The sequence below is a fragment of the Egretta garzetta genome, unplaced genomic scaffold (assembly GCF_000687185.1).
Source record: "Egretta garzetta isolate BGI_Z169 unplaced genomic scaffold, ASM68718v1 scaffold975, whole genome shotgun sequence".
Classification (NCBI taxonomy): domain Eukaryota; kingdom Metazoa; phylum Chordata; class Aves; order Pelecaniformes; family Ardeidae; genus Egretta; species Egretta garzetta.
The window spans coordinates 776-21131 of NW_009259633.1; the positions used below are offsets into that span (position 1 = coordinate 776).

Here is a 20356-nt window from a genome sequence, read left to right on the forward strand (position 1 = left end):
ATAACTCACCTGGGATACCCCGCAACAGAGAATCCGCTCCGCATGACCGACCCACAGCAGGGAACTCCCAGCGATGCCCCTCCGACTGCCAGCGTGGGGGTTTGGGGGGATGGTTTTGCAGTTTTTTTCCAGAATACAAAAATTGGGTCTTTTTGCTTTTCCAAAATATTCAATTCATAGTTTCACTAGATCCATAAGTGTAAACAGATACATGTAGGCATAGGTAGTATACATAAAACATATATATGTTCCTTAAATATATATATTTAAATATATACATAAGTGTAAATATCTATGCCTTATGAAGTTTATAAAGTGCAAAGACACCCTATTTATAGAAAGGATTTAAATCTTGACACACACCCCCACCCCACACTCCCAATCTGTATTGTGCCTGAAGTGCTCCTCACTGAGCAGAGGGGTGCAAGGTGTGCATTCTCGCCTGCTCGTCTGGGGAGGAATGTTTTTTTTTAGGCTAAGTCCCGAACTCTCCTGTTGTATTTTCTCTCTCCCCTCCCTATCACTTGCATGCAGCGTTGGGCAGCCAGGAGGGGGACAGGCATCCTCCCGTGGGTTATGTGGGGCCGTGCTGTGCACCCTGGGAGCTCTGAGTGACCGGCTTTGCTCCCCTTTCACAGGTACAAAGGAGATGCCGACGCCACCCAGCCCATGACCCCTCAGAGTGTGGCTGCCCCAGGAGAGCTGGGAGGGGAAGAGGCTGGGCTCGCTCCCCACTCACAGAAAGACAACTCGCCTGCCTGCTGCTTTGGGAAGTGCTCCTTGTTGGGGACAGCCTGGGAGCACAGAGCTGGTTGATGGACACCCCAGCTGACGGGGCCAGGACAGACTCGCAGAGGAGGTGGGAGACCTCTGGAGTCAGAGCGGTTTCCCCGGTGCTGGTGCAGCCCAGCCGTGCTCCGTGACGGCAGCGCCGCTGCCCCAACGCTGTGCCCGGTGCCCAGCTGCACGGCCGTGGCTGCTGCCGGCAGTCTGGAGTTCGCACGAGACCCGTGGGGACAAGTGACTTTTTACTTAGATGTGAGTTACAAATGCGAATTTTACCAGAAAAGACAGCCACACTTTGTACTTGTAGCTACTCCCATAGTAAATACAGTGGTGTAATGGAGTAAGCAAAGCTAAACAACCAGTAAATTATAAAATACATAAATTAAGTGCTGACATTGGCTCTTTTAATAGAGCTTTTTCTTTAAAAAAAACCCAACTCCACAGTTCCATACTGCTGCTCAGCTAAAATGAGTAGACGTTCCTGTTTTTAAGATTATTTTCAAATGACCCGATCTGTTGGGTTTTTTCCAATTTTTGCCAAAACTCTGTCTTTTCAACAGGTGTAGGCAACAAAGGAATTATTGTAAAGCTTGTGGTAAGGATGCTTTCCTCACAGGTGCCACACAGGCCTCTAACATCTCATTATCTTGTCCTTTAATCCCAGCTGGGTTATAGTTGAAATTTATTTGGCAGACATTGGAAAATACTAAAAGTATTCATTAAAAAAAGAAAGAAAAAAAAAGGGAAGGGATAATCAATCTCTGTGGCTCGAGAGCTTGCAAAGTACAGCTTCCCTTTCCTAACAATCATTTTATAATGTTCTACCATTATTCTCATCATCCCCAAACCAGAGGAATTAATTTTTTAAACCCTGCTATGATACAGCAAATTCAAAGGCAGGAAAAAACCCAGCCAACAAAAAACCCCCACCCAAACACAAAAAACCCAAGGCAAGATCTTTATCCCAATTCAGACCTCTCTGTCAGATTTCAGTGGAGATCCCATTCTGAGGTGTCTCTGTTTCGGATGATCTGGACCATAAAGATCTTTCTCGCATTTGGTAAGTAATTTTTGCTATTGGTTTGGACCACACATGCACCAACATTAAAATGTGTTTAAATACAGCCTAGACACCAGCAGGTTGAAATAAACATTTGCTTCCAAGAGGACTGCAGAAAAGTTATTCTCGGGGCATAGCCATTTCAAATATTACAAGTGGCTTTTCATGAGAAAAAAAGATCAAACCTGAAATAACGAGCTCGGTGTAGATCAGAGACAAAGCAGTTCAATTAAACCCAGTAATCTGAACAAACACCACAAGTGACCTATGAATAACCTGAGATTTGCAATTAAGAGATATGTCCCTTTTTTAAAAAATAAAAATGTTAAGAAAAAAACCTGGGGGGAGAGCTGGAGCAACCAATACATTTGAAGGTCAGATTTTATTATTTTTTTTTTTAAAAGTCTCTGCATTTTTATTGGATATAGCAGAACAGCCAGCACCACCACCACAGTAGAAGAAAAATAACCCAAAGCAGTAAAAGAAATGGGAACTTGGGTATAGCTAGAAAAAATTAACTTTTTAAAAGCTAAGCTATTTAAGATTGTTTTCTTCCTTTGACAAGTCTGCAGGTAGAACCTAACATCTATTGCATCAGATACGGATATATATAACATTGCTCTAAACTTGAAAAAAGTTATTTTTTACATTTCAAATGCTTTGCAAAGCAACATTAAGAGTTAACATGTCTCAAGAAAATTTTTAAGTTCCCCCCCCTTCCCCAAAAGGCTTATTTTCATCTGTAGGCACTAGTAAATACATTCCAGGTCCCTCTATTTAAGGGGCCATCTGTAAATTATTACAGTGTGATAAACAGGAAAAAAAAAAAAATCAAGAAAAACAAGAGACTAAAGCTGTGTGGCTATAGTACATAATCACGAATAGTTCGGCAACCATTTATGGCACTACTCCCAGACCAGAGTAGTTCTACCTCGGGAACTGGCCACCACCACAAGCTTGCATACAAATGGGTAACCTGGACCTTGACCATTTTCTATTTTGGTCATTGCTGTTAGAGAATAATTGGAGTCCAAATACAATCTGCAACCCTTTTTTGCTTTCAGGAAACCGACCGCTGTACAGTGCCAGGTCTGTCTTCTCACAGACAAGAATTCAAGCCTCATGAAGCACACAATTAGGCAAATAAAGCATCCAGATGCCCTAAGTATACTCTAATATTAGTTTAATCCCCAGCGCCACGTAAAAATACATTCTAAATTAACTGCTTTTCAGGGGACTTTCAAAGTTGAAGATAAAGATCATAAATAAACAAGAAACCAACTTCCTGCAGACTCAGTCAGGGCTGTCAATTTGCAAGAGGTTCTTAATCCTCCTTCATGATACATTTGATAGATTTCAGCACAGCATGGGCATACACTGATACATAGCTACAGCATTAAAAGTTGTATGTGCAGGTTTCTATTCGCCTCCCATTTCACAGCCTTGCTGGCAGAGGTCGGTTACTTCCCATAAAATTTCTTATTCAGAAGAAAGATCAGAAGGTTGACATTCACTTTTGCTCTGTCAAACAACTTCATGACCGCAACACCTTCGTACTGCAGCTGCAGAAGATCCTGCCAAAGAGAATACCTTTGTGAGTGAGGAATCTTCAAGAGCTTATAGAGCATATACAAGAGCCTGTGGTACAGCAGCTTTTTCAGGAATACCTATCACAAAGTACACAGTGGAAGATGGAAAAATGAGAGACTTGTTAAAGATCCACTTGTACTGCATGAAAAATAAAGTCGCTCTAAGGCATTTAAGATCTTCATTTGTTTAATGTCTTTATTAAAAAGAAATTATGAAAGAGGGCAGAAATAGAAGACCATTCTAAGAAAGCCAAATTTCAGATCTAGCCATCTCCAGGCTTTTCACTTGCACAGTAGCCATAAAGTCATTGCAGGTTTAGAAAGGGACTCCTATGTGCCCAACTGTATTGGGTACCCCTGAAACATTGCAACATGCCACAGCATCACCTTCTAAAAATCTTAGTTAGGTCTCAGTGAGGTGGTTTAGAGCATTGCAATCTAGGGCACAGAAACAGCATCGCTGTTAGGACTACGCAGGCGATGCCAACTCAGTCTCTCGGGTGCTTACGCAGGCAGTATTTCTAGTTACGCTTTCCTCTTGCCAGGGATGCACCTGACAGAGCAACAGGACTCCCTGCGCCAATTTATCTCTGCAATTAATTTATTTCCAGCAAGCCTGCTCTTGAACAATACATATTGGAGAAGGCGTTCAGGTAGTACAACTGCAGGGAAATGTTGTGTGCATGCCAATACCCCAGTCTGGCTCCTGCAGCTGTGCAGCCTGGGTGACGCTGGAATAATCAATGAAAGCGGTTTCTGCTGCTTTCTGTAAAAATTATGGCAACGGCAATGCAAGTCTTTTTAACTGATGCCACTGTTAATGCTATACTTGTATGATCCACGGTAGTTCTCTCGTTGCTGTCCTCTCAGGACATCTGCTTTTTCTGCAAAGCAGTGCTACAAAGGCACGTGCCTGAGGAGCAAGTGACCTTGGGTAGCCCCATGAACCAAGAAGTTCATGTCCAGCTCTGGCGGATTAGGACCGGAATGAACCAGGGGAGTCTCCTGAGAGCACACAAGCTGCATATGTGAGGCAGCTGACCCTCCCAGCAGCCAGTTAGGCGGCATGGACTTATCACAATGCAAAGTGCTGCTGCACACAAACTGTTTCGAGACCCCCGAGGCATCCACGATTAATGAACCTAACAATGCCCAAGCTGGGTAGGTGGTAGGCAGGGACAGAAGTGGAAGAAAGAGACAGAGACACCAGGCACAACAGTACTGGTGTGGGAGGAGAAACAAGGAACCATTTGGGAAAAGGTTGATCAGTACACCTGTTCTGGCAGCCTGGACAAAGTAAAGGTTGAGGACTCCTGAGAACTGTATGGCTAAAGAAACTGCTAAGTCTAGGGTGGCAGAAAGAACACCAAGACGCAATGGCTGGCTGATGACACCACGTACGTGAAGCCCAGCTGACCACTGCCACAGACTTCCCATCTCACTGCTGGGGCAGGAAGCTGTTGGAAATGCATGCATCTGTTTTGCATGTGTACGTGCAAGTTTAACTAAGAACACAGGCTGACCTCAGGCTCTCAGTAGTACACGTTGCATCTGTTTTGCCTGCTTAAGAGCATTTTTCAGACTGTTCAGGCAGCAAACTTGTCATTATTATTTTGATGAAGAGTCTGGCAAGCGGAACTTACATGCCACTATTAAATAAGACAGTTCTTACCTGATAATGTAACATAAAGGTTTCCATCTGTACCCCCATGAATTTTGCTTTTACTTCAAAATCTCCTACTTCTTCTGTTGGACTGATTTCAAATATCACGTTTTTAAACCTATGAAATTTGAGAAATGAAACCCCGCAGTTCATTACTGAACATGTAATTCTTACTGAAACACAGAGAGAATACATGAGATTCAATCTGAAGATACATTTCTAAGAATTCTATTAAGTCTTTGTTCTATATTCCCATTTGGAATGAGGCCGTAGAAGCTGACCAGACTCAATACAACAATCAGCGGAAGCCTAACTGATGCTACGATCACACCTTCACACAAGCACAGCACAAAATATGGCAATTTACCCTGTGCAGCCTAAACCGTCCACTTTGGTGCTGCACATCTACACCTCATTTAGTGCACAAAGTACAAAATATGATTCAGGGATGAAAAAAAATTCTAGTAACAGACAGCTTTCTCTATATTGCACAGAAAATATACCAAGTTCTCAAGGCTAGTAAACTGCAGCTGGACAAGTTCAAGCTCACATCAAGTTGATTTTTCAGCAGTGAGAGCTATTAACCAAAGTAGCAATTCACCCAAGGAGGTACCCTTCCATGGCTGCGGGGGTGACAGGGAAGGGGCAGGTGCTAAGAGGATGTCATGTCTAAATCCTGTTATAGTTCTCAAAAACCTGTTTCTCTTCCACCAGAAAAGATGACAAAAAAAAAAAAAAAAAAAAAAAAAAAAAGGAGAGAGAACTGAAAAGCAATCACTATGCAAGGCTTCTTGGTGCTAGGAATGCCAGCCTAGATTGCCAAAACAATTTCTTTAGCTTTAATAGCTAAGTCTACCAACAATGCTGAATTCCAAGAAAAAAACCGCAAGACAATCTGTCACGATCTCAAACATCTCTCAGAGCTTACGTTCCTCAATTGCGAGGACCTAGGCTAGTTTGAAGAGAGGCAAGAATTCAAATACCTGTTTTCCTCTTCCTCTGAGAAGGTTATTCAGCGCTAAAGAGTTTTAAAAAGGTACTCACTGGTTAACTTGGAGGTCCTCAATCTCTAAAAGCACTCCCTTCTCATGAAGTCGAGCTGCTGTATATTTTAGAGAAATCTTTTTACTGTTTTTGCCTTTCATCTCCCGAGGTTTCTTAGAGACTCTGGAAAAAAAAAAAAACCACAAAACAAAACCCAACCAAAATCAAATAAACAAGATGATCAGTCAAAAAAGTGAAGAGATTTCAGACAGCAAACATTTAATCCCATTTGGATGAGGGGATAGAACTAGTATAGTTAATCAACTGTGGCTAACACAGCTGACAGATTACGTATTTCCACTAGAGAGTTTATTCACAAAGCACTTGCAGCTCAGATCATACCTTGGATTTTCTATGATTTTATCAATAACACTTACGCTACAGGAGGAAAAAAGCCCACCAACAAGAAACCCCCGCATACATAACCACATGGTATTTCATAGAAAGCAGGCAGAAGGGGATCTGGAGACAAACGACATGGAGAAGGCTGAGATTACTCAGCAGCTCTCTTGCACCAGTTTTCACTGGCAGTTGCTCTTCCCACATCTCACTGGGGAGGAAAACACTTTTTTTTTTTTTCCCCCCCACACACAGAGAAAACCTGAGTTGTCTTGTACTACAACAACTGACTCCATTCGGAATAAAAAGAGGACAATTAGTGATTAACGCTTTCCTTGTAGTTAACTATGTTATTTTCCTTCTCCACTCCTAGAAAGGATGACAGGACAGACTGACCGAGCAGCATGTGCATTATAGGGGGCAACCTCCTTCATTCCCACTGGACTCTATGCTCCCATCTCCCAGAGGGACCAAAATTCTTTCTAGCATGTCTTTTTGACCCCATTCAGGGCACTGCCCTCTCCCCACCGCTGTTGAGACCCTTTCCCTAGAACTACCACTGCGGTACAGAGCTTGGCCAAGGAGCCTTGAGCAGATGGCAATATGATTCTTCTTAGCAACAACCTACACGTGCTTTCTGTAAGAAGCACTTCTAGGGCCATGTCATGGTCCCGAGATACATACTTGCCCTTGCTGGCCAGGTTATCCAAGCAGGTTTTGATGTAGCTTTTGTAATAATCCACTTGTTCCCCATAAAAAGTAGCTTTGGAGTTCAAGGCACTGTACGTCTGCTGCAGCTTCACCAACTCTGCCTTTCTTCTCTGACGGTATCTACGCTGATTTCGGATATCCTATACCACAGAGAAAGACAGGCAGAGGCTTAAGAGTCATTCCAGCTCTCCAGTTTCTCAAGCCCAGAGCACAGAGAATTTGAAACACTGAGTTTGCTTAGTCTTGTTTCATGCTGCAAGGTGGGGATCTCAGTTGCACATGCCCCAGTTTAAGCATCACCACTTCTTCTCTGTGTTGACTATTTTTGGAACTAACCCTACACAGCAGTTCATTTGAACCTTTTGTTGCTTTTTCAGACTTCAGGGTTGTCCTAGTTGCGATGACTAGAGTGGGCACCAAGAGTACATGATCTGAAGGAAGGCAGCAATTTTTGCTGCCACTGGGTAGGAAAGGCATCTCGCGCATCAAGCACTATAACCACGGCAGCGCACAGACTTCCTTATATCTTTCTTTGTTAGTCAGCCATCTTTAAGCATACGTTACCTGAATACCTGAACAAAAAAAAATCACGTGTTCAATTCTACTTCTATTTTCATTTTTGATACATATTAATGACAGTACAATTAATTCTAATTGGATCCCTAAAGGCGATTACTTATTCACTTTACATACATAACATTCCCCAGATAGTTTTTTGGTAAACATATGATGTAAAATACATTGTCACTGTAGCAATGTACAACAGCATTAGATCACTTTTCCAAGTTCTTCTCAGCTCCCCGCTTTATCATTTAGGTATTCTTTAGTGGGTACATTTAAATAAGAGCACCAGTTTCACCACGCTGCAACCTGTAGGAAAACTCCATTATGATTACTAGGAAACCACCAATTGGCATACCTTCGCGATGTCATTGATTAGTTCCTGGTATTTATTTTTTGCATTCACTGTCCCCAGTTCTGTCAACTTCTTCAGGCCTATCTTGATTTTCTCTTTTTTTTCTTGAAGATTTAAGTTGCCCTCTTCCTTTACAGACACAGATTTTTTCATCTTATCAGGAGTTTTAGCATCACGAATGGCCCGTTTCTGCATAGCTCTTTGATGTTCCACTTCCTGGAAAAAGAAAACAAAAAATTACAATTTTGTATTCAATTTTAAGGTGACAAAGAACCAGAAACAGATTGCTTGGTCATTCCCGTACTGACTCCAACGAATCCACATTTGATGAGCCCATTCCACGTATGGGAACCAGCAGAAGCCTACCTGCCGTTTAAACCTATCTTCTAGATAAACAGTTTCTAGCAACAACCAGAGGAGCAAGATTCACACACACAATTTATTTCCATTACGTTCCCTCCTTATTATTGTTATCCAACATCAGTGGAGACAGCTTAACTGCAATACATAAATGCAGATTCCCAAATACACCCACATATATCTAGACAGATGACAATTTCAGACTAAAAAGAACACAGGTAAAAAACTTCGTACTTGCTCTGAGGTAGCTGGAGTTTCCAGGATTTCAGTCAGTGTCTCCCCTGGTTGGAAGCGGATTACATCAACAATTAAACGTTTTGTACTGCAAAGAAATCAAGAATAGGAAAAAAAAAAAACCAAACTTTAAACGGAAAGACCTTTCACAGAATCCCAGCATGGCAGGGGCTGGCAGGGCCCCCCAGAGCTCACCCAGTCAACCCCCCCGCTCAAGCAGGCTCACCCAGAGCAGGGGGCACACGACAGCATCCGGGGGGGGTTGAAGATCTCCAGAGAAGGAGACTCCACAGCCCCCCTGGGCAGCCTGGGCCAGGGCTCGGGCACCCTCCAAGTCAACAAGTTCCCCCTTGGCCTGGCGCTGGGCACCACTGGGAAGAGTCTGGCTCCGTCCTCGTGACCCCCACCCTTGAGATATTTGTAGGTGTTGATGAGATCCCCTCTCAGCCTTCTCTGCTCCAGGCTGAACAAGCCCAGCTCCCTCAGCCTTTCCTCACAGGGGAGATGCTCCAGTCCCCCCATCATCATCTCTGTTGCCCTCCTCTGGACTCTCTCTAGGGAGTTCCTCATCTTTCTTGAACCGGGGTGCCCACAGCTGGACACAGAGCTCCAGGTGGGGTCTCACCAGGACAGAGTAGAGGGGGAGGAGAACCTCCCTCACCCTGCTGGCCATGCTCCTCCTAATGCACCCCAGAACGCCATTGGCTTTCTTGGCAACAAGGGCACCCTGCTGGCTCATGGTCAGCTTGTAGTCTTTAATCCGTTCTATTCTGCAATACTACCAGTGTTCCTGATTTACGTAAAGTCAGATTATCACTGGATGCGTGCTTAGTTAGTCACAGGCTAGACCAGACCAGAACCCTGAGAAGCACTTTACTTTTTTGACAGCGTGTTATCAGAAACTGGTTCCCTGAAAGGCTCATCTATGTATAGTACATAGGATTTGCTCCCCAGTACCCCCTCGAACAGCAAGGATGTTACCCCACATATTCCAAGGCAGCCCCAGTACTGCCATGTGGACCACAGAAGCTGCAATTCCAAGATGAAAGGTAAAGCAAGTAGCAGCAACAGGGAATTTGTGCAGCCAGAAAACGTCTATAATCTTATCCACCCATAAGTACACTTCAGTGCTTTGTAACAGGTATAAAAAAATTCCAGAGGACTATTTTCTTACGTGTACGGTAACTGAGCCAAAGCAGATCCCTGACTCCAATCTGGTGATAGACAGGATCATTCCTTGATCCCAACTGTGATTTAGTCGCAGCCAGTGCCCGCTCTGAGGCAATTCTGTCCATTCCAATGAAAACAAATAGCACTTTCCTTACTTGGCAGTCAGGCTGGAATTATTTCTGGCATCACACACGCACACACCTTCCTCATCATCCACAACTTAAGACTGCAACTTAAGCACATCTGATAAATCTTTACTTTTGCAATCAATGTCACCTTCTTCTGGCAGGTAGGAAAATATTGATGTATCTTTTGAGAAGCCCCATTAATTTGAATTTATTTTTGGGACAAGATTTTCTTCTGGGGGATCACTGATCCATCTAGGCCAAGTGTAAGCTGACCCAAAGAATTGGCACTTAAATTATTTAGCATTTGAGTAGGAATGCATCAGAGCAGGTAAATATGCATCTGAATGTCAGGTAGATGCTCTATACATCTCAGGACTGGGGATTTGCTTAAAACTGGCCAAGAGTCAACATTAGTACTAAGTTGTCTAGAATAAAGAGTCTGGCAATAACGAAATCCCTGACAGTTCATTGTGCTCTTTATGTTAGGCAAGTAACACCTCTATTTCCCAAAAAGGCTATCAGTCTTCATCTGCTAAGAGTCATGTTTCGGGGACAGCAAGCGCAGAGAGAAGGGGACAGCATCATAAGCCAAAAGAGGAGAGCAGCAACAGCAAAGATATCCTCAGGAGATATTTCCCACAGACAGGGGAAAGCAGCTACAGGGAGCGTATCGTGAGTTACCACTGTCACCCGCTTCACTAACAGGATACAGACACAGTCCGCTCAAAGGCTGGGTAACGAAGCTAATTCTGCGGGAACTAGTAACCTTAGCAACAGAGCATTAGTCACATATACTAGACATTTAGTTACCCTTAAAATTTCCACGTGTCACATGTATTCTACTGAAAACATTTGGTCAGGGCATTATATAGACAACACAAATATTGATTTGTCTAAATTTTACAGTAATAGACTTTAGAGTTAAAGCTCAATTGCGATGAGCACTAGGGATTATTTAGGATGATCTTTACAAATTATTCACATGCAGGCACGCTTGCTCACATCTAGGAAGTTTTCTTTTCTGGTAGTTTTCCTCTCCTGAAACACCCAAGACAGACTTCTAAATAATGACAAATTCAACAGTGACAAAGAACTAACAGGAAAAAATTTTAACAGCCGCAGCATTGAAAGGACATGGCTACAAGCTCAGTGTATTTGGAGTAACAGTCCCACATTTGTATAAATTACCACTTCGATTCTCTTATTTTCACATGCAGATTAACTGTGAAAATTCAGGTTCCTTGTCCTCTTGAGAAATACGCCCAGTAGTTACCCCTCACTTACTTCAACAGAATTGTCCTCGCATCCATCTCTGCATTCTCATCACCAGGAACGTCAAATTTATTAGTGAGTGTGAGAGAAACCTCAGTCTTTGCTAGCATTTCCCTGTTGGGGTCATTAACGTTGCCAGACCCTTCCCCTGCCAAGCAGAAAGAGTTTATAGATTAAATTGTATTCTTTATGTTCCTGACTGCTAGAGCTTTGTAATTTTTCCCTACGTAACAGATCGCAGAGAAACCACACTGTTTCCTATACTGTCAAAAGGACACTTCAAAAGCCAAACCAGCTTTTAAAAGCATCACCTTGAATATGTTACAGACTTTTTCTTCACAAAACTGAGAGAATGCACTGGCCAGAAAAGCACCACAAAATCACTGGTTTGTATGCCTTGAAGATGTATGTGTATTCCACACTGCATCTCGGCATCTTATTCTCTACTGAGGAGTAGCTGACCCGCCAAAAATACTTTATAAATAAAAATATAACCATGCCTCTCTGTCTGTGTCCTCATTAGAATGAATCGTGCAAGCTAAGAGCAAAGCCCTTGTTGGCAGCTGAGCTTGTAATCTTCCATCCAACAAAGCAAGCTATCCCATCAGAAGGCAATTTTCTCGCTCCAATTGTGTCTGAACTTTCCCCAGAACAGCTGTCAGGATGCTGCCCCTCCCACCCCCCTTTCTCGAGCGGTTGCAGGAAGATTAAACTCTGGCACATTAACCACATTGATACAATGCATATGGGAGAAACGAAGTGGGGAAGGAGGGTAAGTTCTAGGTATACTCCAGGTCTAGGTTTACTCGGATAATGCTTCCTATATCCTGTTCTTCGCCAGGGCTCGGAAGAAAACGAGCTAGCGATCATCCCTTTAAAACGTCCCAACCTTTCACATAAGCAATTTTCCTGTCAAAGCATCCTCTCCAAAAACTGTGTCAGTCCCCCCCCTGCCCCGCACACTAGGTTTCACGCTTCGACACAGAAACCAAGGAGGGAGATGCGCTTGTGCAACTTTCCAGCGTTCGTTATATCCTGAAGCAGTGAACTGTGGCTCAGGTTTCCAGCAAACTTTCACAGATTAGTGAAGTCAGTTCCTTCTTCCCCCAGCCAGAAGAAAGGATAAAATTCTTAACGTACAGAAAAAACTCTAAAGGAGGGGGGGGGAAAAAAAAGTTATTTGTCTGTATGTCACAGATCCCTATAGGAACACACATCGTTTAACATACTTACTACCACGCTCTGAAAGGAATGCACACAGATCTCTAGAACAGAGGACAGATCTTTGCAAACAAGCTGGGACAGGACACACACACACAGAGAAATGGCTCCAGTGTAATGGAACAAAGAAAACATGTCAAAATATCTGTCTTCTAGAAATGTCTGGAGTGGGATGAGGTGAGGGGGGTGGGGAGGAGAAGAGAAAGAACTCCTGTTTTTTTCAGGGTAACAAATTCCAAAGAGAATACACCGGACCAAATCTGCTGCCACCAACTTTTAGAGCGAGTCCTCCCTTAGAGTTTCTTTACTGTACTTCAAATCATTTAAGGTAATATCATATATTTCTTAAGTACAATAGATTACACCACCTATTAAGGACTCAATCGTGGGAACCTCTCCGAGATCATCCAGCAGTTCGTGAATTGGATCATTGTGCTCAGGAGCAATCGCATCTTGATGGTCTAAGAGCAACTAGATGAACAGAACGAACATTCAGGTTGTTAATCGCACATCCTTTTCTAGACAGTAAAGTCACATTACTTTGAGCTGGTATCTTTTAGAAAACAATCTTATTTCACTGAACTCCGAAGCAGCAATATCAACATTCAAAGCTGTGCCATTATCACATATGCAAATACTTTCAAAAGAAACCTGGAGAAGCCACAAACAAATTACTTAATTCTATAAACCAACAAGCTCTTGCACACTACCATCAGCAGAAAACTTTCAGCCTTGTGTTAGTAGCTTTGTGTTTCAGCCAGAAGCAGCCCTTTCTTTGAAAGCATTGCTTATAAGGAGCAACTGTGACCAAGGTATACTTACAGTGTGTGTATTGATGATTTCACCAATAGAAATATAAATAACTGGTTTAGTGAGAGTCACCAAGTCAGAATATTCATCAATATTAAATTTATCCTGCAATTCAGGAACCTCACAGGCAGCCTGAAAAAAGCGTCTTCAGAAAAAAGAAGAAAAGAAGAATCAGTACGACTCAAGAGTCACACGACTTATCAAGAGCATTAACTCTCCACGCAAACCCAAGAGCAGTCTCTCTTCTTTAAGCTATGGTACACTACAGCATACTACAGTCGGTCAGCTTGAGTTTAACACATCAGAAGTAACCTAGTGCATTCAATTACTGATATCGGCCATGTTGACACTGGCTTATTTTGAGCATTCACAGAACTGGTCTATGGCTCTGGTGACCTTATTCACACATCCCTCCTGCCTCCACTGCAGTAACACTCCTTGCTCCCAGCAACTGCTAGTTTTCTTTCTTCCAAAACACGAGAGGTGTAAGATGACGATTCTCGAACAAAAGCTTACTTCCAACTGTACAAACAGCCAAACGCCAATCTGCTTTATTCCTAAGCACCACTGGGTTTTCATGTGGAGCCGGGGTTCATCTGGGACAGAACAATGTACGTCCATTCTAGTTGTCCACGTCCAAGGTATCACAATAAACAAAAGCAACCTTTATTCTGGAAAATCCCAAGTTGAAATGCTTGGCTTCACCATCTCATTAACATACATTTTCTTATTCATAAATTGCAGGTACACATTTTAACTGTCATTGTCACTGGTGCTTATGGCAGTCTGGAGCGCAGCTCTTATTTTCAACAGACCACGTATTTGACAGAGATAGAATGTATCATATTTAAAATGTATTCCTTTTTACTTGCAATGTTAGCTAATTAAGTTGGGAAGTCTGGCAGAGGGTAAGGTCTTCTACCTGAATTTCTGGTATGACTGTGACAGGTATTCATTAATGATGCTTAGGTGCGCATTGTCTCCCATGAACATCTTATTGGATGCAGCATGCTGCAACATCTTTGCAATGGAACCGAGGTTTCTACGTTGATCCGTGGTCAGCTGACCTCCAGCTGAAAGATCAATGATGTCAAACGCATCTGGTGCAACAATGGCTGGATTCATGTAGCGATAGTAGAGTAAGTTCCCAACAATCTGAGAAAAGTTGAGTAGAGAAGAAATGCATCAAGAAAATGGTGTAGGACCTAACTGAATTTTATTGAAACTACTCTGACTGTGCTGTGATAAATTATTTTTTGTATGCCAGAGGCCCCTTCCAAGGTAAAGGTTTTGCTGTGCACACACTATCCCAAAGAATCTACGGTGTTAAGATAAAAAACAAACAAACAAACAAACAAACCATTAAGATGCAATAGGACACAAAGAGGGAAGACTGAGCACTACTAGTCACAGGACAACACAGCAGCAGATATTCCTGTGCATAAAGATTGAAAACTTTAACTTATAAAAATGTAGGGATAGGAGATATTACAAGCTGCCAACGGACTACTTGTATGAGCGTGAGACAATCTATCAGGAGGATTAAACATAATTGAGTTAGTCTAACAGAGGGCAGAACAATCATGGTATAGAGGAACCCAGTAACGCAGTTTCAACACAGAACAAGAGCTAATTCTTAGAGAAGCGTGCAGAATCAGCCGCCATCTCTGACAAAGCAAAAATGTTGAGGAAGCACGGCACACCATGGAGCTAAACTGAGGAAACTACTTTCCATTCCTTCTCCAAAGCCCTTTTCTCTTTCAGAATAGTTCTTTGGTAAGCCAGCAACATTTTCAGGCATGGATCCCCAGTTAAAAGTTAGCAAGAGTAACTGAGAAACCATTTAATCCAGATATAAGAAAATCGGAAGTACAGAAGACAAATGGCATTTAATGCTTCAAAATCCAGTTTACCTAGTCAAATGTGAGCAGCAATAAACTTCAAGGAACCGAAAATAAAGAGGTCACATTATCCACATGCTCACAAATAGACTCCTAACCTGTATTTGATATTTTGCCAAAAGTAATTCCAGCAATGAAAAGGAATTAACCCAACATGCTGATGTAAAGCGATAGTCCTCACACTGCATGCTCTAGTATTTTCTGGTGGCTCACAGAAATTTGCAGAGGGCCAGGTCACTGAATCTTGACTTTACCTGCTTGCCACATAACTTAAATGCACAGAAGAGATTGGGGTCTGAACAAACAGCTGAAAACAGAGAGGGGGGAAAAAAAAATAAATAAATCTAGTTGTTGCTGACCAGCCCCAGAAATTATTAATTGCTTCCAGTGAGGTCACGTTTTTGACAACTGTTTCAACGCAAGCCACTGCTGTGCTCTCACAGATCGTGTCATGGGATGGCAACAGTCAAAGCTGTTTACGACCAGTAATAAAACACATCTGCGGTGAAAGAAACTGTGTTACTAACTTTCAGACTTGCGGGGGGAGAAGAACAGTGTATTACATGGGCAGCTTTGGTTGCTAAAAACACCTACAAGTAGTCACTGCACGCAACTGCAGTTGTGACTTCCATGGGGACAGTTACATTGTTTCCATGATAATGAAAACTGCAGTTTTCCACCTAAATTTAAGATGGAAGAAATTAATTCACCTGCATAGAAAGAATCGATGTCTCAGAATGGGAAAGCACAGAACTAGAAGAGAGAAGAAAACAGCATTCAGATTGGTAATTATTTTGTAATGAAGCAGAGGCAGAGAAGTTTAAAGAGACGTTGTCAAGTATTCTAAGATCCAAACTGTTTTATTAACAAGCAAGGCATTTGTGGACATAAAGGGCTTCACAATTACTAAAAGCCGTAAACCCAAAAACATTTCAATGAAAACTGCAAAGCTATACTCATCTGAGAGTGCCTACTATGAGGGTCCTTTTAGTTCTCTGAACCTAGTGAAATTCAAAATACAAAACTGACTAGGCATCATGGAAAGTGACTCCCTCAAGTTGCTGTCAAAATATCCTAGAGCATTACAGATACGGGAATTACAAATATCAGGATTTTGCATACAGGCTGTTTAACTTGACATTGTCTCTTTAAGAAAGGAGCAGCTGGCTGTGATCACACCAGCAAAACCAAGGTTTACTTTCTAGGAGCAGGAGTACCCCAAGTCAAGAAACCTAAAGGACCAAATGCCCAAGATACTAAAAGCAAAGCAGAAGCAACAGGATACCTCCTTCTGAACAACGTATTACATCTCAGGTGACGTATACGAAGCTAACAATCCAAAGCCCAACGTGAAATGTTTTCTGTCCGTAGAAGTAAATGAATAAGCTTTATATAGGTTTACATGCACTCCTCTCCACACAGACACCCAACACAGGAGAACGAGATGTGCTTGCCACAGCCGATTTAGCTGACAGTTTTTCCACAAAGGTGTTCAGATCCTCACCTTCAGAAGCTCATCCTCGCCCGCATCAGGAAACTTCTCATGCAGGGAGTCTTTTAGTACCTTGGCAATGAAACGCATTCCATAACTTTGGGAGAAAGAAAACGGCAAATAAGACGGCTGCAAGCACAAACCCACCACCACCGTCTCAGGAATAACACCAGACTCACGGGATTTTGTCCACTGAAGTAACAATGGCAGACAGGAACTTGTCTGTCACTGCCCTCATGTTTCTGATTGAGGCATCCAGGCGCGTCCTCACCTCTTCATGATTTAGAGCTTGCTCAGGTGTAACATCGTATGGCAGTTTGCTATTTGGGAAAGTCAAGCACGTGAAGGTCAGTATTTCTCAGGCTAGAGTATTTCAAGAACTTCTAGCTCGACACAGAAACAAGCTTATATTCACTTGGCTGCCAAGAGCTGTGCCTTGCTTTCAGTTAACCTTTTAGGCCCTGGGAGAGCTGAAGGCTTCTTGCTTTCACTTCCTCTACTCTCCCTTACAATGGCCACTATGAGAAAAGGCCCAGCTAACTCACGACTGTATCTTTTTTACAGCACGCACACTAGGCAAGAGAGTGCCACCTGTGACATGTAGTGGTACTTCAGGCTGCAAATAAATGGGTAAAAAAGCAAGCTACACATTTGAACGTTAAGATGATGAAAGCTTGGGCACAAGCCAGAAGCTAGAACAGTATCCATAAAATCGATTTAACACACTACTGGCGGGAAGTTTTCTCCATCAGCTGAAATTACTGCACAGTATTCCAAGTGAAGACAGAGAAATGAAGTGGATAATTTGTAAAAGCATCTCCTAAACCTCACGTAAAGAGAAGGACCTGAACACACACCTTTGCCTGCATTTTTAACACATGCAGAATTTTGTACCAGGCATGCAATATATATGACTGCAGATTGCTTTGAATGGGGAAACTCACTCATCTCTCTGTTTTTTTGGGGTTTTTTTTGTTTGGTTTTTTTTTTTTTTAAGTAAGTTTATAAAACCCCCCAAAACAACACAATAGAAACCTCACGTTCTAGCAAATCACATACACCAGAAGAAAAAGAAACCAGAACAACACAAAACCATCCAGCACAATCCAATTGTCATCAGTGGCTGATATTAATTAGAAAGAGATGAGGAGTAGAAGAACTGTAATGTCATGCTTCTCCTCCAGCAAAAGAGGTTTTGTTGGCTTGCAAATATCACCAAAGTTTGCACAGGCTATATATGACACGAACAGAGACTGACAGGGAACAGATTCCCAAACACTTTTCTTACCATCATTCCTTTCAGGTTAAAGCACATCTCATAGCCAATTATCAAGTCAACATAGGTAAACACCAAAGAGTATTTCTTCTTCCATCTACTAATGAGACACCCTCAGCACCATCGCCAGAACATGATCTTTGGAACTCTTGGATGAAAACCATCTTGAGGAGATGGAAAGGTGGTACCAGTTGGATAGGCGCACGCAGTGAAGCCAAGGATGGTTTGAAAATGATTAACTGAGCAGTGCAAAGCAGACGAGCTATATTCAGAAAATCACAGTAGTAACACTTTCCATACCTGGCCTCGCCAGTTTGAGACTCCATCTGGTTAACCCAAGACTTGTAAATATCCACCGGATCAGTTTTGATATTGAGTGATTTGTCATCGATGATTTCCTTCACAACCGGTCCAAGGATCTGCCTCAGGGCATTCTGACCACGGGCACCACGGTTGAAACTTACCACCATTTTAATAACTGTAGGATTACCAGTCACAATTTCATGTATTTGGTCTACTTTTGATCTGAAGAAGAAAAAAATCTGTATGAAATATGAAGTATGCATAATTCTATCAGCTTTAGATACATTTCTCGGCATAAAACAAACTGTTAAAGAGCATCATCCTCATGAAACAGATGATGGATTTGTACTGAAACCTCGATGCGGCAATAAACTACAACACCGTATAAGAACAACACTGGAACACTTCTCAAGACAGATGAGGAAAGAAACTTAGGACCTCTGTTTGGGAACTCCAATGCAACTCGCCAGTAGTCATCTTGACAACAATTAATACAAATCCAACTGTACATTCTATTTGAGAGCACAATTCAAAAATACAAAGGAAACAGAGCATGTTTTATGTAGAGAAGAAAAAGAACAGTAGGTTTCTTCCAGTAGTTAAAGTAAGAAAACAAGCAATCAACAACAAAAGCCACTCCTACTATACTTCTATGTGAAATACAGCAGCAGAGAATGAAGTGTCTGCATTTCCCTGGACTACTATTCCAAGCATGAATTTAAGGGGAAAAAAAATCTGGTTTAGAAGCTGTTATTTGTCCAGGGCATATACCATCCTCATGCTTAAAAAGCATTCCAAAGAACACTTCAAGACTAGTTTCTCAAAAACTTTATTGCGTGTTTCTTCTTCACAGCAAATTGTGCAGCTCTGCATTGTAAAGAACTGAAGTCAAGTAACACCGAGCTCCTAAGGCCCAGCTGATCAAACAAAACGTGCCTGAGGACAGCCAGAGTCCCTAACTCCCGTAAGTAAATAAAAGTGCCAAACAACAAAGCCTCTCTGTTTCAGCCTCCTCATCAGCTTTTGGAAATCCAGAGAACTTAGTGTCAGCTCTCTCCCCAGCTTGTAAGGTTTGAGTTTGCATTTTTTTTATTGGAGATGTTTATAACCAGACACCAGAGAATTGAGATTAGATTGAATTTCAGGATGACTTTGCATCAGATTAAAAGTAGCTGCCGTGTTGAGCAGTGAAATCTTGATTGAAGTAAAAAGCCCTCATCTTCAAGGGACATACTCAGCTCTTCCTTTATAGACTATGTTAAGGACAAATATGAAACGGGAAGGGGGCAACGAAGGGACAGTTTACCATTATCTGCATATTAGCATGAGACATAACGTGAAAACTGCCTCAATTTGAGAAATTGCCAAAACTGATTCAACAGCAAGAACGTGCCATATGCTACCACGTACTTAATCTCCTCCTGCAACGCTGTTTGGAAAAGCCGCAACAACAGGTATTCCTCTCTTTGATTGGATGCATAGTTATATAGTGTGAAGATGACAGAATCCATGAACTTCGTGGATTTGTTTTGAGGCATCTGAAAAATCAGCTTGGCCAAGTAGGTTGGGTTAGTCTACAACAAGAAGAAAAATCACTTAGTACGCATGTCCACACAGGCCACTGTTGCTAAGAACTACAGTGGCTCAGAACTGCAGTGCATAAGCAAAGACTGTGCCAAGACAGGAGCATCTGTGACAAGGTTACTTCGGAGTGTTACAGGCTGCTTACCTGCAGTAAGTAGAACAGATGCTGATAGGCTTCCAGCTTTTCTCTCTTCTCTTTACTCAAAGCTTTCAAACCTCCCTTTTGTTTGTTCAGCATCATCATGTCAGAGAGCTGCTCCTTGTTCTTCTTGGTAAGTTTTTTGCTATGAGAAACAACATCCTGGGAAGAAAGCACAGGGACAGATTACACTCTAGGTTATAACACACAATGCTAGAAAACAGTTGCATCTGAGAGCCCACTTCTCTCGCACGTGGAAAGGCAGGGTCAAGGTATGTCTGGGGCTATTAAAGTGCCTGGGGCATTATTTGCTATGGCAGCAATTTCCCTGACTGGAAGCACACGTTCCGCTTTGTCC

General features: G+C 42.3%; 1 protein-coding gene across 1 annotated transcript in view; it reads right to left on the reverse strand.

Annotated features, from left to right (window-relative positions):
* Window positions 1-3012: 3012 nt before the first annotated feature.
* IQGAP1 (IQ motif containing GTPase activating protein 1) overlaps window positions 3013-20356 on the reverse strand; it is a 71357-nt gene continuing 54013 nt past the window's right edge. The window contains exons 24-38 of the mRNA XM_009638489.2: window positions 20005-20160; window positions 19686-19849; window positions 18273-18497; window positions 16876-17016; window positions 16709-16793; window positions 14226-14458; window positions 13316-13448; window positions 12862-12964; window positions 11285-11420; window positions 8703-8790; window positions 8112-8324; window positions 7166-7332; window positions 6143-6265; window positions 5108-5216; window positions 3013-3420 (exon numbers count right to left, since the gene is read on the reverse strand). Of these exons, the coding sequence (XP_009636784.2) occupies window positions 3307-3420; window positions 5108-5216; window positions 6143-6265; window positions 7166-7332; window positions 8112-8324; window positions 8703-8790; window positions 11285-11420; window positions 12862-12964; window positions 13316-13448; window positions 14226-14458; window positions 16709-16793; window positions 16876-17016; window positions 18273-18497; window positions 19686-19849; window positions 20005-20160 (2190 nt within the window). The 3' untranslated portion in view covers window positions 3013-3306. The remainder of the gene's footprint in view (window positions 3421-5107; window positions 5217-6142; window positions 6266-7165; window positions 7333-8111; window positions 8325-8702; window positions 8791-11284; window positions 11421-12861; window positions 12965-13315; window positions 13449-14225; window positions 14459-16708; window positions 16794-16875; window positions 17017-18272; window positions 18498-19685; window positions 19850-20004; window positions 20161-20356) is intronic.